This window comes from Pan paniscus, chromosome 1 (assembly GCF_029289425.2).
Source record: "Pan paniscus chromosome 1, NHGRI_mPanPan1-v2.0_pri, whole genome shotgun sequence".
In the NCBI taxonomy this organism is placed as follows: Eukaryota; Metazoa; Chordata; class Mammalia; order Primates; family Hominidae; genus Pan; species Pan paniscus.
Window position 1 is genome coordinate 177582709 of NC_073249.2, and position 16892 is coordinate 177599600.

The following is a 16892-nucleotide window of genomic DNA, read 5'->3' on the forward strand; positions in this document are numbered from 1 at the left end:
CTTTATAACAGAATGATTTATATTCCTTTGAATATATACCCAGTAATGGGATTGCTGGATCAAATGACATTTCTGTCTTTAGGTTTTTGAGGAATTGCCACACTGTCTTCCAAAATGGTTGAACTAATTTATACTCCCACCAACAGTGTATACTCATTTCTTTTTCTCCACAACCTTGCCATTATCTATTTTTTGACATTTTAATGATAGCCATTCTGACTGGTGTGAGATGGTGTCTCATTGTGGTTTTGACTTGCATTTCTCTAATGATTAGTGATGCTGAGCTTTTTTCCATGATTTTTGGCCACATGTATGTCTTCTTTTGAAAAGCGTCTAATCTTGTCTTTTGCCCACTTTTTAATGGGGTTGTTTGTTTTTTTCTTGTAAATTTATTTACATTCCTTATAGATGCTGGATATTAGACCATTGTCCAGACTGATAGTTTGCAAAATTTTTTCTCCCATTCTGTAGGTTATCATCTATTTACTCTACTGATAGTTTATTTTGCTTTTAGAAGCTCTTTAGTTTAATTAGATGCCATTTATCAACTTTTGCTTTTGTTGTAGTTGCTTTTGACATCTTTGTCATGAAATCTTTGACTGTGACTATGTCCTGAATGGTATTACCTAGGTTGTCTTCCAGGGTTTTTATAGTTCTCAGTTTTACATTTAAGTCTTTAATCCATCTTGAGTTGATTTTTGTAGATGGTGTAAGGAAGGGGTCCAATTTCAATCTTCTACATATGGCCGGCCAGTTGTTCCAGCACCATTTGTTTAATAAGTAATCATTTCCCCATTGCTTGTTTTTGTCAGGTTTGTTGAAGATCATAGTTTTAGGTATGCAGCTTTGTTTCTGGGTTCTCTATTCTGTTCCATTGGTCTATGTTTCTGTTTTTGTACAAATACCATGCTATTTTGATTACTGTAGCCATGTAGTATAGTTTGAAGTCGGGCAGCATGATTCCTCCAGCTTTGTTCATTTTGCTTAGGATTATCTTGGCTATTTGGGGTCTTTTTGGTTCCATAGGATTTTTAAAATGGTTTTTTTCTAGTTCTGTGAAGAATCTCAATGGTAGTTTAATAGGAATAGCATTGAACCCATAAATTGGTTTGGGCAGTATGACCATTTTAACAATATTGATTCTTCCTATCCATGAACATGGAATGTTTTTCCATTTGTTCATGTCATTTTATATTTCTTTGAGCAGTGTTTTGTAGTTCTCCTTGTAGGGATCTTTCACCTCCCTTGTTAGCTGTATTCCTAGGTATTTTATTCTTTTTGTAGCAATTGTAAATGGGATTACATTCCTGATTTGGCTTATGGATTGACTGTTTTGTGGTATAGAAATGCTAGTGATTTTTACACTTTGATTTTGTATCCTAAGACTTTACTGGAATTGTTTATTAGCTTAAGAAACTTTTGGGCTGAGATGATGGGGCTGAGATGAGAGGATCGTGCCATCTAGAAACACGGATAGATGGACTCTTTCTCCTTCTATTTGGATGCCCTTTATTTCTTTCTCTTGCCTGATTGCCCTGGCCAGGTTTTACAATACTATGTTGAATAGGATTGGTGAGAGAGGGCATCCTTGTCTTCTGCCGATTTTCAAGGGAAATGCTTCCAGCTTTTGCCCATTCAATATTTATGTTGGCTGTGGGTTTGTCATAGATGGTTCTTATTATTTTGAGGTATGTTCCTTCAAAACTTAGTTTATTGAGAGTTTTTAACATGAAGTGATGTTTAATTTTATCAAAAGCCTTTTCTGCATCTTTTGAAATAATAATGTGGTTTTTATATTAATTCAGTTTATATGATGAATAACATTTATTGGTTTGTGTATGTTGAACCAACCTTGCATCTTAGGGATAAGGCCTACTTGATTGTGGTGGATAAGCTTTTTGATGTGCTCCTGGATTCTCTCTGCCAGTATTTTGTTGAGGATTTTTGCGTCAGTGTTCATCAAGGATATTGCCCTGATTTTTTTTTTTTTTTTTTTTTTTTGTCTCTGCCAGGTTTTGGTATAGGGATGATGCCAGCCTCATAGAATGAGTTAGGGAGGATTCTTTCCTCCTCAATTTTTTGGAATAGTTTCAGTAGGAATGGTAACAGTTCTTTGTACATCTGCTAGAATTCAGCTGTGAATCCATCTGGTCCCCAGCTTTTTTTGGTTGGTAGGCTATGTATTACTGCCTCAATTTTAGAACTCGTTATTTGTCTATTCAGGGATTTAATTTCTTCCTGGTTTGGCCTTGGGAGGGTATATGTGTCCAGGAATTTATCCATTTCCTCTAGATTTTCTAGCTTATGTGCATAGGGGACATAACACCCTGTGTTGGGTGCATATATATTTAGGATAGTTAGATCTTCTTGTTGAATCAAACTTTTTACCATATGTAATGCCCTTCTTTGTCATTTTGGGCTTTGTTGGTTTAAAGTCTGTTTTTTCAGAAACTAGGATTGCAACCTTTGCTTTTTTCTGTTTTTTGTTTGCTTGGTAGATTTTTGTCCATTTCTTTATTTTGAGCCTACGTGTGTCATTGCTTGTGAGATGGTTCTCTTGAAGACAGCATACCACTGGGTTTTGGTTCTTTACCCAGCTTGCCACTCTGAGTCTTTTAATTGGGGCTTTTAGCTCATTTACATTTAAAGTTAGTATTGATATGTGTGGATTTGATCCTGCCATATGATGTTAGCTGGTTATTTTGTGGACTTGTTTATGTGGTTGCTTGGTAGTGTCACTGGCCTGTGTATTTCACTGTGTTTTTGTCATGGCTAGTCATAGTTTTTTCTTTCCATATTTAGTGCTTCCTTCAGGAGCTCTCATAAGGCAGGTCTGGTAGTACCAAATTTCCTCAGCATTTGTTTGTCTGAAAAGAATATTATTTCTTTTTCACTTATAAGCTTACTTTGGTCAGATATGAAATTCTGGGTTGAAATTTCTTTTATTTAATAATGTTGAATATTGGCCCTAAATCTCTTTTGTCTTGTAGGATTTCAGCTGAGAGGTCTGCTGTTAGTCTGATGGGCTTCCATTTGTAGGTTACCTGACCTTTCTCTCTAGCTGCCTTTAACATTTTTCTTTCATTTTAACCTTGGAGGATCTGATGACTACATGTCTTGGGATGATCTTCTTGTGAAGTATCTTACTGGAGTTCTCTACATTTCCTGAATTTGAATGTTGGTCTCTCTAGATAAGTTGTGGAAGTTCTAATTGATGATATCCTAAAATAATTTATCCAAGTTGGTTCCATTCTCCCTATCTCTTTAAGGGACAACCAGTCAGTTGTAAATTTGATGTCTTTACATAATCCCATGTCTCTTGGAGGTTTTGTTTATTCCTTTTCATTCTTTTTTCTCTATTCTTGTCCACCTGTCTTATTTCAGAAAGCCAGTCTTCAGGCTCTGAGAATCCTTCCTCTGCTTGGTCTGTTCTGCTATTAATACTTGCAATTGCATTATGAAATTCTTGTAGTGTGTTTTTCTGCTCTATCAGGTCAGTTATGTTGTTTTCTATACTGGTTATTTTGTCTGTCAGCTCCTGAGTTACTTTACTGTGATTTTTATTTTCCTTTTGTTGGGTTTCAATGTACTCCTTTAGCTCAATGATCTTCATTCCTATCCATATTCTGAATGCTATTTCTGTCATTCCAGCCATCTCAGTCCAGTTTTGAATGCTTGCTGGAAAGGTGATGTGGTCATTTGGAGGAAAGAAGACACACTGGCTTTTTGAGTTTTCAGCGTTATTGCACTGATTCTTTCTCATCTTTGTGTCCTGCAGTCTTTGAGGTTGTTGACCTTTGGATTTTTTTTATCCTGTTTGATGACCTTGAGGGTTTGTAGTATAAGGTGGATTTAGCCAACTGGCTTCGTTTCTGGTAGATTTTAGAGAGCCACCACTCAGCTCCCAACTCCTGGACTGTGTGCTCTAACTCTGGGGGACTTGTATTGGGCCTCAACTTTGTTTTCTAGCTGCTCAAGGTTTGCAGTTCACTGTGCTGGGGGAACTGAGGTACAGCATCTGCAGCAGAGTGCTGGCAGATGCAGGGGTGCCTGCTTCCCTGCAGGCATTCACTACAGTGACAAGGCAATGAAGTTTGTGAAGAGGCAGGGCCCCTGCTGGAGACTGTGCATGGTTGCATTGGAGGTGGTGTTGGCTCGGGGATGGGGTTCTGGCTGGCACAGGTCTGGGTGCCTTCTCTGTGCCCCTCAAGCAAGAGTAATTGCTAATGGTGTGAGAGGATCCACTGTGCTCTGAGCAGTGTTACTGCAAGGGTGGGGCACTGGCAGGGGTGGGGCTTGCTGGCTCTGTGCCCACCAAGCCTCCATTTGCAATGGCTATGAGCAAGGGAGAGGGAGCAGACTGCACTTTATGTGTGGAAGGGCAAGTAAAACAAAATCCACCCATGCAGACACACACCAGCAAAGTGATGTGGGGAGTTGCCTTGGGCTGAGGGGAAGCTGCAGTATGGGGAAGGTGTGTGCAGCTGGTGCATGGCCATTGAAACTGCCTCACTGGAGCTCTTCACCAGTCAGGCATGGTCTGCTCACACAGAAGATATGGTTTGGGGCCCCAGGGAACCCAAGACTGTCCTGTAAGCAGATGTGGCCAGGCTGGGGACCCAGGAATGGCCAGCAGACAATAGGGTGTTCATGTTGGACCAGCCCCATCTGATATGGAAGACTGTCCTGCAAAGATCAGGTCCCTTAGTGATAAAGTATCTTATGGGACCAAGTCAAGCCTAGGGGGATGGTGGTCCCTGGCTGTGCTCCACTACAGATGCCCCTGCACCAAACCCTGTGAGCTCCACATCAGCTGGCTTGCTACTTCTACCACTTCTCAAAGCAGCTCTCCCTGCCACCTCAATTGTCCATGGTGGTCAAGGGTTCTCCTCCTGCCAGAGTTCCAGAGGCTGGTAGTGAGAGTGGGTGACTCCATTCCCTCAGAGCAGTTGTGGTTCAAGAATGAGTTCTGTGCTAGTCACAGTGGCTCACGCCTGTAATCCCAGCACTTTGGGAGGCCAAGGCAGGCGGACATGAGGTCAAGAGTTCGAGACCATCCTGGCCAACATGGTGAAACCCTGTCTCTACTAAAAGTACAAAAATTAGCCAAGCATAGTGGCACACACCTGTAGTCCCAGCTACTCAGGAAGCTGAGGCAGGAGAATCGCTTGAACCCAGGAGGTGGAGGTTGCAATGAGCTGAGATCAAGCCACTGCTCTCCAGCCTGGCGACAGAATGAGATTCTGTCTCAAAAAAAAAAAAAAAAAAAAAAAAAAAAAAAAATTAGTTCCTGTGTGTAGTTCAGGGTTCCCAGCTCTTTCTCCCTTCAGCCCAGTTTGTGTGTCTTTCCTCCATCCACTCTCAGTTCCTTGCCTCTGAAGATCTGTTTAAAGCCTGCAAGTCATCTTAGTCCCTCCATGGGAGCCATTCCACTTATTTGAGTCTAGTCAGCCATTTTGCCCTCTCCCTCAAACATTTCTCTTTTCTCTGTGTTGGGAACATTATAATTCTGTTCTACCTATTTTGAAATATATAATAAATTGTCATTAACTATAATTTTCCTACTGTACTATCAAATACTAAAATTTATTCCTTCTATCCATCTGTATTTTTGTACCCATTAATTAACTTCTCTTAATCCTCCAACTTCCTTACTGGCCTCTGGTAATCAGCATTCTATTCTCTACCTCTATGAAATCTACTTTTTTAGCTCCCACATCTGAGTGAAAACATGCAATATTTATCTTTCTATGCCTGGATTGTTTCACTTAATGTTGTGACCACCAGTTTCATTCCATTGCTGCAAATGACAGGATTTAATTTGTTTTTTGAATAACATTTCATTGTGTATGTATTTTTGAATAATATTCCATTTTTTATCCATTCATCCATTGAGCCACACTTAGGTTGATTCCATATCCTGACTATTGTGAATAATGCTGCAGTAAGCATGGGAGTGCAGATACCTCTTTGATGTACTGATTTCCTTTCCTTTGGATAAATGCCCAGTGATGAGATTGCTAGATCACATGGCAGTTCTCTTTTTCGTATTTTGAGGAACTCGTATACAGTATTCCATAATGCCTGTACTACTTTCCATTCTCACCAACAATATATGAGTGTTCCTTTTTTTCTACATCCTCACCAACATATTTTATTTTTTGTCTTTTTGATAATAGCCATTCTAATTGCAGTGAGATGATACCTCATTGTGGTTTTGATTTGCATTTTTTGATGATTAATGATGTTGATAATTTTTTCATATACCTATTGTCCATTTATATGTCTTCTTTTTGATAAATGTCTATTCAGGTCTTTTTCCCATTTTTAAATTTTTTTTGTTTGCTATTGAGTTGTTTGAGTTCCTTATATATTCTGTTTATTAATCCCTTATAGGATGGATAGTCTACAAATATTTTCTCCCATTCTGGAGGTTGTCTCTTCATTTTGTTAGTGGTTTTCATTGCTGTGCATAAGCTTTTTTAGCTTGTTATAATCCCATTAGAATAGTCCCTGCAACTAACGTGAACAATATTAAATGGGAAATGTACTTATGATTGGACAAAAGTATTGCATATATGACAAGACGGAATCAAGGCCACTCTTTAGGACTGCACGCAGGCTGTTCACGATACTTTACCCACATTGGACCACTCTTTGGCCTATATCTGGAATGGAGCTTTCACATTTTCAGTAGCACCATGAGCCCCTTGGTCAGGATGGGCAGTACTCCATTCCTCACATATGACTGCCTTGAAGTTTATACCTACTCTTAGACTAACAGTGTACTGTGGTCACTATTTACAGAGCTCTGATATAGAGCACCATATTACTGAAACAAGAAGCTCAGGTTAAAAATTTAAATCTAAAGAAAAAATAAAAAGAATGAAGGAAAGACATTGTAATGTACCAAAAGATCTGGCTTTATTGATGAGAAGAGGAAACGCTCAATAAATATTGAACACCTGTTTAGATCTAGATACAATATGCCAGGTGATTTACTTATATAATCTTACAGATTCTTACAACAACTGTGGTAGGATACTGTCACCATCTCAATTTTGGATGTAAACAATGTCCAAAAAAAAAAGAATAATTACCTTTCCTAAACTCGCAGAACGTGTAGGGAACTGGGATTCAATCTCAAGGGTAACTGGCTAAAAGGTCTATAATCTTATTCCTCTGAGGCAACAGACTTGGTTTAAATACTAGCTCTGCTACTTATTAGTTATATGATTTTAGTTTACTTAATCACATTACCAGTCCCTCATCTGTAAACAAGAGGTGACAAATAGTTCCTGTCTCAAAAAATTCATTATCCTCAAAACAAATGAGATAATGCATCAATATCAGAATATCTGGGGTGGGGCCCAAGCATCTGTCATTTTAAAAGCTATACTAGTGATTCTAATTTACAATTAGGTTATTCTAATATATAAAACATTGTTCTAATGTGAATGAAGTGTTTAACTCAGAATATGGTACATAGTGTGTGCTCAGAAATTATTATTATTGTCGTGGTTACCATTATCTTATGGATGCCACATCTTCTTATTCATTTTGAGTAAAAACTAATGATTAAGTACAAAATATGGAAATTCAGGGTTTCCTGCGCTGTCTGCTTTCTTATAATTTTGAATCTCTCCACCACAAGCGATGTTGCTAAATGGCTGGAAAACATAAAAAATACTTGAACAGGGAATGGTAAGAAATGATGTTACTGTTTCCATGTAATATTATAGAGAAGGTATGATCTTTATGGCCAAAACACCTAAGATTTAAGTCCTAGCTCTACCAATAGTTTGGGGATTTTTGGAGGGCAAGCCACTTTGTTTAAGTGTCAATTTCCTCACATCTAAAATCGGGCTAAAATAAACAACTTTTGTTTATAAATGGAGTAAACAAATAATGTAGCATATTTAAAATACCTGAGAAATTTCCTAGGCACACAGTAGGATGTTAATGATCAGTGCATGTTTCACTTTATTTCTCATTTCTTTATTCCAGCTTCACATATTTACATCATTGCTTTATTAGCTTTCTCTCTGTATTTATCAATAATCTAGAACCTGAAAGTGCAGTATGGCTTCCAGGTTCACTGGAAATGGATCTGACAACTGGAATCTCAGAAAAAAAAGGGGGGGGCTTATGCCCTCTGAGGTTCAAAGGCCATTTGTCCCCTCAATATTGATTTTCTTAAATCAGATACTAGCCAAGACCCTGAGAGAAGTAATTGAATTGACAAAAGGCAAGTCTAGGTTATTAATAATGGAACAGCCTTGGACATTCTTGATGACTTAATTTAATGACAGAAGAGAGGTCTGAAACCAAAAGGCCTAGAGATGGGGTAAATGGCTGGTCTCTGAGGAGAAAGGAAAACACAAGTTATCCCTAAAAGCTTATTTCATGGAACAAAGCATTTTATTATAGTCCTAAACATGAGGCCAGAGGATATACTTTTGATTTTCTCTTTTTAACAAAACAAAATTTTAAAGACTTGAATAATTACCATTAAATTTATTTTTTGCCCTTGGAAAATAGACTTGTTTAGGGTTATGGAATTTTGGAATCTTAGTGATTAACTCAAGAGTAAAAATCATGGACATCTTATCTGTTTATCCCCTGAATTCAAGTATCAATTCTGTCATCTACTAGTATGACTTCAATCAAGTTAGGTAACCTCTCTGAGCCATAGTGTCTACATTTATTAAATGAGGATGTTAATATTTATTTTTTATGGTTATAGAAGAATATTTCCAATGTTTAAAAAAGTATATAAAATTACTGTCACTTGATACTATATAATACCTCACACAGTAAATACTTGTTGAATAAAATAATACATGAATTTTGATGGTTTTGTTTTTTTCACTGTCCCTGGAAAGAAAGGCTAGCCTGTGGTAACCTCTTGAAATCTTTTCTTCTCTCCAGCTATTCTGGCTGCTCTACCTGTAGCTCTCATCATCTCTCCTTTGGACTATTTCAGTGGTTTCAAGTGTCTTTTTATCATATTTCTCTTCTCTTTCACAATCTTCCCTCCCCTCTTATGACAAAGTTGTTTGCTGAAACAAAGATCTGAGCTTTTAAAATTATACTATCCTCTTGGAAAGGCATCTAGAATGTCATAATCACTCATTTTAAAGATAAGACCCAGAGATGGGGAGAGATTTACCCAAGTACCTATGGCGCTATAAACGTATGCTGAGATTATAGTTGAGCCTAGTACCCCGACCCCTAGTAGAAAATAACAAAGAGGGTACGAAAGAGGATATATATCCTTCAGTTCTAGTCAAAGGTGTTTCAAGTAGTTGTAGAATGTTTTAATTGCAATTTTGTTCTTAGTTAATATTTTTAGTGTTTTTGAACTTTAAATGTACTACTCTTACCCTGATGATAATATGATTTACTTCTATGTAAATTCTAGGTCAGCCAAGAGAAAGGATACAATTAATAACTAAAACTTATGTGACGTTCATTGTGTACCAAGTATGGTACCAAATACTGTACATATATTAATTTAATTATCATCAGAGTCCTGTGAAGTAGGTACTGTTATTATTCCCATTTTTCAGATCAGGACACTGAAACAGATCTTTAGTAGCTTGGCAAGGCCACACAATTGAAAAGCAGTAGAGTTGGTTTTAAAATTCAAGTTTCCAGGTTCCAGAGCTAATGCTTAATTGCTATGCTTAGCTGGCACAAACACATTACATTCTCATGAGCACTGTGTACTCTCACTATACAGTTGCCTGCTAGTCCATATGGCTTTCTTTAACCCTGTTTCTTATTTCCTGTCTTAATTATCAGGAAGTTACAATTTGCATAGCATAAAGATGAACTTCTCCCTCTTTCTTTTTCAGAGGGTCATTTTCAACATTGTTAACTTCAGTAAAACCAAGAGTCTCTATAGAGATGGGATGGCCCCTATGGTGAAATCTACCAGCAGACCAAAATGGTAAGTGATCTACAGAATGGGACCCCTTCCTGGTTAGAAAATTTGTCCCAGACCCCACACATATACACACCTACTAATGGACCCCCCAAAAAAATTAAAAATAAAAATTTTTAAAAGAAAATTTCACCCAGAACTCTAGTTTATCTGCTGTACAGCTGGGGATCAGACTTACTGTCACTGAGAAGAATGAGGATGAGTTTCTGTATGGCCATTCTTTGGGTACTGTTCTTGAGAATGTTGGAAACATGGTCCTGTGCTTGGGATGACCAGCATTCAATTATGAGAAAAGGCAGTCTGTTATTTGGTAAGCTTCCTGTCCTGTTTGGCTTTTATCATGGTATCTTTGGAAACATAAATAAAGTTGGTTCTTTTTTTTTTTCCTAGCCTAAGCATAGATTATGTTTAGTAACTTAGGAGGACATTAGGGACTACAGTTCAGTAGCTTTCTCTTGCTTTTCATGGTTTTTGTGTTTTGTGTGTGTGTGTGTGTGTGTGTGTATTTTAAAGTTCTATTTGTACCATTGCTATAGTGAGGAGGAGGGGAGTTGGATAGGATTGGTTAATAATTGTAATAATGATGGTAATAATAATATTAATAATACTAGTAATAATAACTACCTCACTTATTAAAAATCCATTTGGGTCAGATGCTTTATATTTGTTGTTACTATTTTCACATTTTTGCAAAGGAAATTTTAAGTATCCCTATATTACAGATGAAAAAATTGAGGCTAGGATAAGTTAAGTACTTTATTAAGACCGTAAAGAGTAAGGGAGTGCCCTGTGTTATTTATGTTACCCTGTAATACCTTTTCAGCCAATTCATTCATTCATTTATTCATTCAACAAATATTGATTGAGTGCAACAAAATGAAAGACTTCAAAGACAAAAACCTAGTATTATTAACCTATTCATCTATCACACAGTAGGTGTTAAGTGAATGCCTGTTAAGATGAACTGAATTTGTTATGAGAATTTACATGTAAAGTTTTGCCTGGCACTTACTAAGTGCTCAATAAATGGCATCTATTATTAATAGTATTATATAAAACCCTATACAAATGCAACGAATTGTTAATATTGTTATAGCTTTGATCTCTGTTCAAATATTAATGACTAGTGAGAAGACAGTCTCCAAATGTCTATATTTATAGCAAACTAGCAATTCATAAATATTGAATTGTGCTTTTATCTCCAAATGATACTTGGCAATTTTCTATTAATGTTGGGCTGAGAAGCTCAGGTTTATAAAAGTGTAGGCATTTGATGACAATAATAAAAACTGTTTATGAAAGTTAAAAATATCTCCTTGGGCATGATTTTTTGCTTTCCTGTATCAAATCAACTAATCTGCTGCTCCTTCTCTCAGTCTTTCTGGGCAAGGGGTAGGCCTTTGCTTTGAGTCTCTGGTTCCAGCCCAAGTAGATAATAATAGAAATCATTTCTCTGTTAATAGGCATATATATATAGATTAGTACTTTAAACCTTGCAAGTAACAGGACATCACTGTTGATTTGCTCATGAGGGCCTTCGAAATGACATTGTATATATTTTTCCATATTCTGTGTTGGGATCTTGTACAGCAATAATAATCACCATCCATTTTTCCCAAGTGTTAAGTTCTAGAATCCTTTTTTGCGCTTTCGAAGATGCATAAGCCTTAATTATTTCACTTTGCTTCTTTTTTCTCATGAACTATGTTGTGTCTTCTCTGCTAGGGCTCTTGATAAGATTTTGAAATTTTATTGGGTCCTTGCTTTTGGATTATGATGCTTTAGAATTAAGTTGGTGCTCTTATGCAATGTTGGCAGGCAATCAGCAGCAGCCGTTATCCAGTCATTGGACTCCTCTAATGGTCTGAAAGAGCCTAAAGTTTCAGAATTGAGTTTGTTGTAGTTTATTAAGCCACTTAGGCATAAGGTACCATAGCACATCACACTGTATATGTAATATCTCCTATTTTCTACCTTACCATCCCCAGAACTTGGATACAAAGCTACTTACATTGCTTCAGAGTTTCCTTTCCTCAAGCCAGATGTTTAGATTTTTTTTTTACTTCATAGGACTTTATTGAGCACCTTCATGTGCTATGCACTGTTGTAGATATTGGGATACAGCATGAATATGCTATAAAAGATCTGTTCCAAAAGGGAACTTTATATTTAGAATTTTTATTAACTAATCTCTACAAATCATAATTGTTATTCTCCTTGCTACTGTTGAATTTTGAACATCTTTTCTTCCACCTTGGTGCTCTATGTCTAGGACTTCCTTTTGTGCTTTGAGTCAGTTACCTACACCCAAACCTATCTCCCAGCAGCCATTATCCTAAATGTTCCCAGGGTTTGATAAGGAATTGGCTATGGGCTCTCAGAATATTAGATTTTATTGGCTCCAAGGAGTCTATCCCAATTTAGGAATCTTGGCAATGACCTAACTCAAACCTGAAAAATACCTCGTAGATCTCAAATTTATAGTATCTTCTCCAGTGTCTTTCTAATTCTAGCTTTCCCAATACCAAGGCAAGCACTATAACAAAAAAAGTTTGTAATACTTTACTTGTCTAGGGTATTACCTCCTTCGATATTCCAAATAAGTCATGGAAAAATTCTTACTTTAGGATAAACACTAAAAATCTGAAATTTCCTGGATATTATATATATAATTTAGAATACATATATGTATGTATGGATGTGTGTATATATATGTATCTGTGTGTATATATATATATATGTATAAAAATTGGGAAAACACCCTGTTTTCACCTTTTCAAGATGAAACAAACATTCTTCTTCACCTCTTATAGGGGGCTGTAACAGGTACCAAGGCCTTCAAGTCTTAGCATAGACCGGTAGTTAATTAGTTATAGAAAGCAAATTAACACAAGATACAACTGGAAAACCATTATGTAAATATGTGGCCATTCAAGGCTGTTCTGCCTTGAGGAGACATCTAGCAGCAAATGGAGAAGCTGGAAGATTCAGAAGTTTTCTGCCTGTTTTAGTTCACTCCAATTTTATTTACATATTAGACTTCCTAAGGATTAAATAATTACATATAAGACTTCTTAAGGATTGTGGTTAGGGCTCTGTAGCATCAGGTTTCTGATGCTCATAACTCATTAATATTTCTTAACAGTGTCCAAGTCTCATAACTCATTAATATTTCTTAACAGTGTTCATTGCTGTGTGCTAGGCACTGCTAGGAACTGGCATTGCAAGACAACTAAGAACTGTATCTTCACCTCTGCAGAAACTGAGGCTAGGAGTATTTACATAACTAGTAAGTGGTAGCGCCAGCCAGAAATCACATGATTCCAAGTTTACTGTTCCTCTCACATTCCATGCATGGGGATGTTGGAAGAAGGAGACAAAAAGAAGCAAGGAGTAGCATGCTATTGTGTGGCCTTTGGATAATCTGAAATAACTTATTGGATTGGCTTTTTCATTATAGCAGATTGAAAAGATTGGACTAGCTGTTAGAGATGGCTTCCATTTAACATATTTTTATTGATCATCTACTCTGTGCTAGATCTTGGGGTGATTAATATCAGTTGATTAGGATTATTTCTTTAAAGATTTTACTTTTTTAGAGGTTGGAATGAAACACAAAAATAAATAAGTACAATGTAGAGAACATTGTGCTAAGAATCAATAGCACATAAAGCATGCAGTGGGATTAGAGAAGAGGAAGAAAATTATACTATTAAGGCCACGAGGGGAAAAGGAGACATGCTAAGGACCAGGTGATATTTCAGCTATATCTCAAGGAATGGAAAGTGGATAAAATTAAGGAAATGGGATTCCAGGTGGAAGAAATAACATGATGAGCCATGCTACCTCTTTCATTAGCCTGTTTTCTCACTGTAAAAAGTACATAATAATACTTCCTCCCAGCGTTGTTATAAGAAACAAATGTGAACTGAATGTGTAAATACTTTTTAAAGTCTGAAGTGTGTTATTAAACAAATTTCCTGTTTTTCTCCTTTCTTGTAATTCACCCAAGACTGATTATTATTTCTTCTTTTTCTCCCTCCTCTCTTTCTTCCCTCCTTCTGCTTATCAATAAATGCTTACTGAGTAGTTAAAATGAACCAGGAACTATGCAAGGCATTAAAACATAACAGTGACAAGAGAGATATGTTTCATAGTCTCATAGCTTGTAGTCTACTATGCGAAACATTAAATATGTAGCTCTAGTAAAGTATGATAACTGTTATAATGAGAACTTTGTAATAACAGTTATAATTTAAATACTACATAGAATTTAAGACTTCATATACACCAAGGATAAGAGACCTTCCTTAGGAAGTATTGTTTGTACTAAGAGCTGAAACAGAATGTGCTTGAAGGCCAAAAAAATGAGAGAGAACATTTTATCTTTGATGAGAAAAGGCCAACATAATTGAAGCATTAAATTCTGAGGAGAAAGCGATTGGAGAGATTATTGAGGTGAGCCTTATAAACCAAGCTAAAGAGTAGGACTTGATTCTAATGACAATGGAAATAAATTAAAATGATTAAATGGGGGCAGAACATGATCAGATTGGCAGTTTAGAAAGATCAGTCTTGCTGCTGAATGGGGTATATTTTGGAGAGGATGAAAATTATTTGGATGTTTTTGCAATATGCCTTAGGCTACAGCTAATGATGGATTGGGGTGGTAACAGTAGTGATAAAACAAGTGGATGGTTTTCAGGGATAATGGAAGATTGAATCAATTTAGCTTTGTGGTTGACTAGATGTGGAGAGTAAAAGAGAAGGAGGAGTCCTGGATGATTCCCAGATTTTCTGGCATGAACAACAGAAGGGATGATGTCATTTACTGAAGATAGGGACCATAGGAGGAGAAACAGTTTAGGAAGATTTGGCTGGATAAGGGAGATGATGAGTTTAGCCTGGGAAACATTAAGCTAGAAGTGCCTGGAAAGCATCCAAGCAGAGATGTCAGGTAGGTAGTATGGTATATTGGTAAGAGACTCAAGAGAGGAATATGGAAGTACGGATTAAGGTGTCATCAGTCTACAGGTGATAACCAGAATGGTAGGAGAAGATGTGATTTCTCAGGGAGGCCATGAGAAGAGAGATTAGAATAAGGCTCTGAGAAATCCCTACATTTAAAGGCCAGGTAGAGGATAAGAGGCCCACAAAGGAGGATGAGACGGACTAGCCACAGAGATAGGAAAAAAAAAAAAAAAGAAAATGTAGTGTCATGAAACCAAAGAGCGAAGTCTTTTTTAACAGGGTGGAGGGACTAATACTGCCAACTGCTACCTAGGTCAAAGATAATTAAAGCATGTAGTGACATGGAGGTCTTGAGAGGCTTCCGTGAGTGCACTTTTAGTGACCTGGTGGGTGGTAGGAGTTCAAGCCAGGTCATGTGGATGAAGGAGTGAGTTGGAGGATGGAGAATGTATGAAGAAATGGAGACAATAAATATGGACAGCTCTCTCAAACATTTAGCTACAAAATTAAATGAAAAAGATATAGGTTTATGGGATAGACAGAAAGTAAACATAATTTTAACATTCTTTGAATGAAATGCAGTGATAGAGGTATGTACACCTAGCAATAGATTCATACTTTCTATAAGTCTTAATGTAGTAATGTTTAGCCTTGCTCCTGTCAAAATTTTAAAATTTTGAAATTAGTGGTGTCTTTTCTGAAATAATGGGGGCTTTACTCTATTATTAAAAACAAAAATTTATATTTTACTTGAGAAATTATAAATTTATAAATTAATATTTTGTAAAACAAAGTCATACTTAATTTTTTCTCATAGCTAAAAAAAGTCATACATTTAAAATTAAATTACATCCTCTGTTCCACACATACTTACTCTCTTTTTCTGTCTTATTTTTTACATTGCACTTATTACCATCCAGCAAACTACAATGTATTATTTATTTATTATCTGTCTCCCCCTCTGCTGCAAACTAAGCACCATAGGGGTAAGGATTTTTGTCATTTCTATACACTTCTATATTTCTAGCTCTAGAACTATGCCTGGTATATAACAGGTATTCAATAAATGTCTATTTATAAATTAATTCAGTATCTTCCACTAAACCTAATGATTATTTTTAATTTTACATTTTCCTTTTTAGTTTTTTTCTTACACACATTTTAACACGGAAACAGCTAAATGTATGTACTCATTTGTATGTTGATCTTTTCATTTGACATTGTATCAAAAACAATTTTAATATTTTTCTCTAAGTGTTAATCACACCATGTTTGAATAATAATGATTTCTACTTTTTGAATGTATCATGATTTCCTGTATCATATTCCTATTGCTGGGCATTTAGATTTTCCATATTTTTCTAAAGTATAATAGATAATAAATATCACATAGGTTTTAGGTTTGTTAAATAATTTTTTACAAGCAGCTTCTAAGAGATAGACTCTAAGATTAATGTCTATAAACTCCTGTTATACATGTTCTCCAAAAATGTTGTACCAATTTAAAATATTGCTATTGGTCTATCACTGCATCAGTTTTATTGCAATTTGGATAGCATTAAAAATTGGCATTAAAAAAATGGTTACTTTAGGAGCCATAAAATGATCTATTTTTTTTATTTCAATTTTGTATCTTAAGAGTATTGACATTAATGTAATGCCCTAAAATCAAGTTTTCAAAAATGAATATTTCTGCATTAAAAAGAAAAGGTAAAATATTACATTCTGGTTCTGGGACATGATGGAGTAGACATACTTCCCTCTATTTCTAGAGCGCAGCTAAAACTGTACACAGCATTTATGAAACAAACATAGAAAACTCTGAAAGGTGGAGAAAAGAGGGAAGACTACTTAGGTTCCTTAGGACCTAAGAAATGGTATTGTGTGAGTTCTGTGGGTTTCCTTTTTGCCACATGTATGCCAAAATAGTTATTGGAGAAGCTGGCAACCTGGAAATGCCACAGGTACAGAC

At 36.3% G+C, this 16892-nt stretch overlaps 1 protein-coding gene across 5 annotated transcripts in view; it reads left to right on the top strand.

Moving 5' to 3' along the window:
• LOC100967527 (AGBL carboxypeptidase 4) overlaps positions 1-16892 on the top strand; it is a 1457032-nt gene that overhangs the window by 735482 nt on the left and 704658 nt on the right. For all 5 annotated transcript variants that reach the window (XM_034964682.3, XM_008954952.5, XM_055093139.2 and 2 more), the window contains exon 4: positions 9861-9955. In XM_034964682.3, the coding sequence (XP_034820573.1) occupies positions 9861-9955 (95 nt within the window). The remainder of the gene's footprint in view (positions 1-9860; positions 9956-16892) is intronic.